This window comes from Rhinopithecus bieti, unplaced genomic scaffold, assembly GCF_001698545.2.
Source record: "Rhinopithecus bieti isolate Rb0 unplaced genomic scaffold, ASM169854v2 scaffold_15838, whole genome shotgun sequence".
Classification (NCBI taxonomy): Eukaryota; Metazoa; Chordata; class Mammalia; order Primates; family Cercopithecidae; genus Rhinopithecus; species Rhinopithecus bieti.
In genome coordinates, this window is record NW_016808928.1 from 1,042,980 (window position 1) to 1,050,475 (window position 7,496).

General features: G+C 39.9%; 1 protein-coding gene across 1 annotated transcript in view; it reads left to right on the forward strand.

Moving 5' to 3' along the window:
• Positions 1 to 7,496, forward strand: part of CSMD1 (CUB and Sushi multiple domains 1) — a 1,215,136-nt gene that overhangs the window by 950,082 nt on the left and 257,558 nt on the right. The window contains exon 35 of the mRNA XM_017887857.1: positions 3,287 to 3,391. Within this exon, the coding sequence (XP_017743346.1) occupies positions 3,287 to 3,391 (105 nt within the window). The remainder of the gene's footprint in view (positions 1 to 3,286; positions 3,392 to 7,496) is intronic.

The window sequence follows — 7,496 nt, forward strand, 5'->3', positions numbered from 1 at the left end:
AAGATTCTGTTTATTAGCCCAAGACCAAGAAGTCCCTACCGTGTCATCAGATTATACCTGACAAAAACTGCCTTTGCATTTGTAGCAGTGTATTTTACTGGGACCTTATTTCATCTCATTCCACTAGTATTTTTCCCAGCATCGTTCCAGGAGACAGCCAGGTGTTCATACCTTGGGTCTAAAAGCAACAGGTGTTCATACCTGTGGGAGGACCCCCTCCTGGAGTGAGTCTTTCAAAGGGCTCAGCTTTAGAAAGCAGAGAGGATGGTGGTGAAGACAGATGTTGAAGGAGCTGGAGTGACTGACAAGAGGACAGTGATGGTCCTTCCCAGACCTGGGTGTCCTCTAGGAAATTAAGATATCATTGAATTCCTTGCAGGACCACAAGGATGTGACTGGGCCTTGAAAATAAAGTGGTAGCCTGATGCACTTAGGCTAGATTTTGGACCAGGGACTTGTCAAAGAGCATTCTTTCAAAGGTGTGCACAACAACATGAAACTGCTAAAATTCAAGGGTCCGGGTGAGGTTGGAGAATGAGCTTATGTGAAGTAAGGAGTCAGGGACCTGAAAGTCTGAGACTATTGGCTATCCTGGGGCAGGAAAGGAATCCCCAGCCATGGTAAAGATTAAATTTCCCCATCTCCATAGGATGAGTTCTCAAAGCACAGTATAGATCAAGTTGACCTACAATTTCATTAAAAGACACATCTTATGCCCAGGTATAGAAATAAAATGTGCAAGCATTACTTAATTGTAAGCAGATTATTTTGTGTGCAGAACAAATGCATAAGAAGAAGGCAAATATCCATTCTGAAGCTCAGTTGATGGCTATTTTGTTAGCCCAGGCAGGAGATGAACATGGTAAGAGCAGAACGGAAGACAGATTAAAGCTGTAACAGTCATGTTTGGCATGGCACCAGTGGTCTGCTCATTGCCTTTAATGATTTGATGAGTTTCAAGTCTTTGAGGCTCTGTCGTAATCAGGGAAGGTTCTGCTTTGCACGAAATCGGAGAACAACTAGTATGTTTGGAAAATGGGTTAGTAGTTTATCTGGCTGATAAACACATGTTTATCTAATAAGTGAGTGACTTAGTTTGGGAAATAAGTGGTTATATTTGAATGACTAGAAATAGGAAAGTCAAAGTGAATCAAAAGAAGGAATGAACATCCCAGGCCTATGATGTGGATCATCTTGAAGCAAGAAAAAATGATTCTGAAAAAACAAGTAATGATAAGAAGCTAGAAAAGCAAGCAGCAGTCAGATCACGCAGGGTCTTGGAGCCAAATCAAGGAGTGTGAAATTTGTTCCTAAGATGATGAGGAATCTATGAGAATTTTAACATGTCTCATCATATATACATTTGTAAAGTGCTTTCTGACTGCTGAATAGAGAATGCATTGAATTAGGAAAAGATCAGGCTCAAAAAAACAAGTTAGAAGATTATTGCACTAATTCTGGTTAACATAAGGCTGCCTGCCCTGGGGTGATTGTTGTGAAGATAATATGAAGTAAGTGAAATAACTTGGGAAAATATTTGGAGAGCACGCCAGTAAGGGCCTGATGACTGATTGGAGGGCAGTTTGGGGTCATGGAGAAGGAGGAAGCTTTGAATGTGATGACGTGGATGAATGCCGATGGTAGTGTTAAGAAACATTAGAGACCTACGTGATGTTTCAGGGATAGATTAGGCGTTAAGTTTGACACACATAGTGTTTAAAAAGTCTCTTATAGGCTGGGCGCGGTGGCTCAAAGTAATTCCAGCACTTTGGGAGGCTGAGGCAGGCGGATCACGAGGTCAGGAGATTGAGACCATCCTGGCTAACACGATGAAACTCCGTCTGTACTAAAAATACAAACAAGAAAAAAAAAAGCCTCTAATAAAGAGACAGTCAGAGTCCTTGCCTGGGGTCATTGGTCTGATCAAATCTCTTGGGGACCGGGCACAGTGGCTCACACCTGTAATCCCAGCACTTTGGGAGGCCGAGGCGAGCAGATCACTTGAGGTCAGGAGTGTGAAACCAGCCTGGCCAACATGGTGAAACCCCATCTCTACTAAAAATACAAAACTTAGCAGGACATGGTGGAGCATGCCTGTAATCTCAGCTACTTGGGAAGCTGAGGCAGGAGAATCACTTGAACCTGAAAGTGGAGGTTGCAGTGAGCCAAGATGGCACCACTACATTCCAGTCTGGGTGACAGAGTGAGACTCCATCTAAAAAATAAAATAAAATCTGTTGGGGAATATTGGATTGTTTAAGTGGTGAGCTAAGGATGATAGGCAATCTTATCTTTTCAATAATGTTCATCTGTTTTGAATAATTATCAATTTATTTCTTTGCTTTGTTATTTAAATTATCACTTCTCCCTTTATGCCAGTACTATGCTCAACGTAGCTCACTTCAATAATTTGTCTACACTGTGGTGAGTTTTACACAATGGATATTTCTTTGACGTCGAGTATGTATACACTTCTAATTTAGAGAATGATTTTACTAGAGTATTGAACATACACACATCAGGAGAAAGAGACTTAAACTTGTCTGTTATTTTTCCATATTATGATACATTCCACCAAAATGTCTCAAACTTCTGAGTGATGAACGATTTTTTCTTCTTCAGCACCTGCCAGCATCATTACTTCTTTCTTACCCTGGTCCTCTGTACCTGTATCGCCCTTTCCAATCGGTTAGTTACTGTGATGCAGGCTAGAACATTTTAAGTAAAGAAATCACTGTGTCAAAATAGCCCTATATATTCCTTTTCATGCATCTTTAGTTGAAATCATCAACAGATCCAAGGGGAACGTTACTCAGCATGAGTCACGTAGCGGATCAGGAAGAGCATATATACGTGGTCAAAAGCAACATCTTCTGAAGGATATCGCAGATCAGTATCCACCTGGTCCGACTGCTCCTCCAACCCTCATTACACTTGGCTGTTGAACTTTTCTGTTCTCTCTGCTCATGTCAAGTAAAAAACTAAATTTAATAAGCAGAAGATTACATGGATAAAACAATGCAAAACAAACCCTCATGGTACAATAGAAAGCACAAGAGAAAGGTGTCACATCGACTTGAGCAGGTCAGAGCAGACAATGGCTTTTTACTGTACCTAGAAAAATAGAATGGCTGAATACATAATAAAACCAATACTCAGATTAAATATGTGGCAATCAGACAAACTATAGAGATTTGTAAGCCTAATAAGTATCCTCATGTATTTTATATTTAGAAAAGTGAATGTATTTGTAGTGTTAAAATTCTATCTGCATTGTTTCTTATAGGCACCACGGTACCAGCACTGCTGAACAGTACTTCCAACCAACTCTACCTGCATTTCCAATCTGACATTAGTGTGGCAGCTGCTGGTTTCCACCTGGAATACAAAAGTAAGGTCAACTCTTTCTGCATACAGCTTTCACTGTTTTACTGAGTCATTTTTTAAAGAAAAAATAAATCATGCTCTTATTAAACAGTGAAATATTATTATTCTATAACTGTGTAAGACTTGCATGAAATTGAGTCTTATGAAAACTGGCTCTATGAAATACATAAGCCAGGTGCGGTGGCTCATGCCTATAATCCCAGCATGTTGGGAGGCAGAGGTGGACGGATCACCAGAGATCAGGTGTTCAAGACCAGCCTGTCCAACATGGAGAAACCCCATCTCTACTAAAAAAAAATAATAATAATACTAATACAAAACAAAAAATTAACCGGGCATGGTGACGGGCACCTGTGATCCCAGCTACCTAAGAGGCTGAGGCAGGAGAATCACTTGAACCTGGGAGGCAGAAGTTGCAGTGAGCCAAGATTGCCCCACTGCGCTCCAGCCTGGGTGACAGAGTGACACTCTGTTTTAAAAACAAACAAACAAAAAGAAATATATATTACGAGAGACAAATTAATGGGTAAATGTGTAAGTCCGAATCTGGGGTGATTAGATACAACAACTGCTATAATTTCAGGTTGTTTGCATTTAAAAGCACAAAAATGAACCATTGTAATATTACTAGTTTTTATGAGTTATTAAAAAATACTCATATTAGCATCCCCAAAACGTGGACAATCCTACTTTCTGGCTAGATAATGGTCATAAGCCTCTTCTATTTCTAGTCTCAAAGGCAATTAAAGTAAGAACTAGCAGAGAGCTGCTGCTCCGGTGCCTCCATTTGTGTATTATTCATTTTAATTGGAAGAAGGTATCGCACAGTAGACTCTAACCTTTTAGAGATGGATGTGAGACTGAGTTAATAGTCTGATAAATGGAATGACAAAGGTCAAATTCACAAATCTTTTTTGGCGTTTGATTATGTAGGTAAACCTTGTAAAAGCGAAATAAGATTTTCCAATGAGTAAGGTTTATTTTAGGACCTGTTTTCAAGTACTAAAAATGTTTAACGTTGATATTCATCTCCTTTAATAAGCAGTTGCAAATAAGCAAATACATGGATAAGCTTTAATAAGTGATCTTTTGAATTGAGATAAACCGTTTGCGAGGATGTAAATTCATGCATATTTTTGAAAGGCCAGATTTCCAGCTGATGATAAATATTCTACGCCAGGCACAAACCACAGGGCTGTTTCACATTCCGGTTAAATTTTCCTGCTTATTATGGGCATTTGTATGCAAGTTTATCTCAGTTTATGTGAACAGGACTACTTCAGTGACAGTGTAAAATGATCCTGTGGATGTTACTTATGTAGGAAGTGTCTGGAAAAATCGGCTACTTTGATATACTTTGTGAATCTCTATAGATAGAAAAACATAAGCCTTATTTATGATAGTATTTAAAAATTCACTAATAGTTTCGGAGGGGTTAGTACTGATGAATGCTCTTATTCTCAAAGTTATCCTGTAGCATCTGGGCTTTTATTCATTTGTCTTGCGAAGAAGTGCTAGTGAAATAATTCATCTATGCTTATTATTATATACAGTGAGATATGCACTTACCTGGGCTTCAGCCCCATCAATATAATTATCTACATTTCTCTTTCTTCCTATCATATCATTCATTTAAAATAAATATCATTCATTTAAAAAGAGAGACTAACATATTTCTCATTCAGATGAACTTTGAGAATCCAAGCTTTTGTTTAATTATTTAATGTATTTTTTAAATTGGGCTAAACATAATGCTCCATTTTTATTTATTTTCTTTTCAAGGGGTTGTTTTGATGCTAACACCATTCTGATCGTTTATGCCATTCGAGTATACAGAGGAACTCATTTCTCTGTTCTTATTCTTCATGCCAGAATTTGAAATAGAGATTTTAGAAAGTATTTGTAGAATTAACCTTACTACAATTAGCGTCAGATGGTATAAGGACTGTTGATGCAAATCATCAAGAGTTTTTCTGGTATCTTAAAGTTGTTGACATATTTTTGCATTTAGTTTAAGATATGGACTGCCAATCTACAAATCTCTAAATTCAGATTTTTTAGCAAAGTTTATGTCCATGAAATAAAAATGGAGAAAACAGTAGGCACTGACTCTGTGCCAGGCCTTGCTCTAAACTTGTTACCGTTTTTTACTTATTTGTACTTAAAACTGCCCTATATTTTTGAAGTCTGCTCAGTTTTTCCAAATGAAGAAGCATAACATAGAGCATGTTTAGCCTTCCTGGGTCCTAGCCACACCGTTAAAAACAGACGGCATGCAGAGGCAGGCCTGAAAAGTGCATTTGATTACAAACACCATTTACTGAGCACCCTGTGAGTATCCAGACTACCCCATCAGGAATGTGACATACAGATGGCTGTTTTACAAACGGTGACACCAGTTCTCTCTGAAAACTGTCTGGAGAATCAAGGAGCGTGTGAGTCCGTACTGAGAATCAAGTTTGCCTGGTTCTAAAACCTGTGCCGTGAAGGCTTATCTACATCTACTTCCGTCTCAGGAGTTCTTTTCGCATACAGAAGTGAAAACTAGGCCCCCTTAACCATAGTACATCCACATAGACACTGGTGGAAATTTCTCAAACAAACACCAAACACTTATATTTGAAAGATGGGCTGTAAAATAGTATTGATAGCAAAAGCAATTCCCAGAAGCTCTGGTTTAATGTATGCGATCTAGATTCTCTGTGATCTTACAGAATCCAAGTAAAAGCAAAACAATCGGCACCTTTGCATTGTCAATATATTCTACAGCCATTTAGTCTTTGTTCACGTTATTTAACTTAACTGGACATTGGAGAATTAACACAGGTGTCACTCTTGCTCTGCGTTCTCTTCTAAAGAAAACTAATGAAACCAAAACAAAACACATATCCAGATATCTTAGACTGCAACGGTGTGAACAGTGATAATATTGGTTTATCCTGGAAATTACAAAGCCTAACCTCAAGGTGTACAGGATGGATCTTACTGCTGGGCAACAAGGTGGCAGTGACTATTTTTGAACTCAGTATTGATCTGGTGGAAGCTGGTGGGAGGAACAGCAGGATCGAACACACGGGCCCAAAGACTGGAGTGTTTCTATTTACCCCATCTGTTTTTTGATTACTTCTTCCACATTCTCTGACAGCTTTTGGTGTAATTAAGTATTTTTATTGCCCCAGTTATCCCTACTATGGGCTTATTAGGTAAGGTTTTTTAATATTGTCGTGGTCTCCTAGAGATTGGAACACGCATTTTATAGAGCAGAGCTTACCTTCAAATAATCTTATGTCACTTTATGTATAATATGAGAACCTGAAACGGTTGGTTTTGCTGCTCCTCTGCAGTGGTTTAAGGTTTGTGTTTCCCAAGAGCAAAGCTTCAGGGACATGCATGGTGTTTCAAGCCCTCTCGTGACAGAGCCTCCGCACTGGAGGCTGGGAGAGCTCTTTCTGGGCTCCAGCTGTGCCCCCAGCCTTTCTTATAGTCCCCTGATAGAGGCCTGTGGATGGAACAGCAGACTCCCCTTGCATCTGGGTCCAGAGCCACACAAGGCCCAGGCTCCACTTGCAGCAGTTGACACGTGTTAAGCAGGTGGTTCTTTTCTGGTCACCTTTCCCCATTATTTCACCACACACATAGCATGTGGGTCTCGTCTCTTCTGGGGGACTTTGTCCTTTAGCAATGAGGTCACCAAGCCAGGCATGGTGGCTTACGCTTGTAATCCAAGCACTTTGGGAGGCTGTGGTGAGTGGACTGCTTGAGCCCAGAAGTTCAAGACCAGCCTGGGCAACATGGCAAAACCTCATCTCTATAAAAGCTACAAAATTAGCCAGGCACGGTGGCCTCACCTGTAGTCCTAGCTACTCAGGAGGCTGAGGTGGGATGATCACTTGAGCCCAGAAGGCTGAGGCTACAGACAGCTATGATTGCACCACTGCACTCTAGCCTAGGAGACAGAGCAAGACCCTGTCAAGAGAAAAAGAAAAGAAAAGAAAAGAAAAGAAAAGAAAAGAAAAGAAAAGAAAAGAAAAGAAGACAAGAAAGAAAGGAAGGAAGGAAGGAAGGAAGGAAGGAAGGAAGGAAGGAAGGAAGGAAGGAAGGAAGGAAGG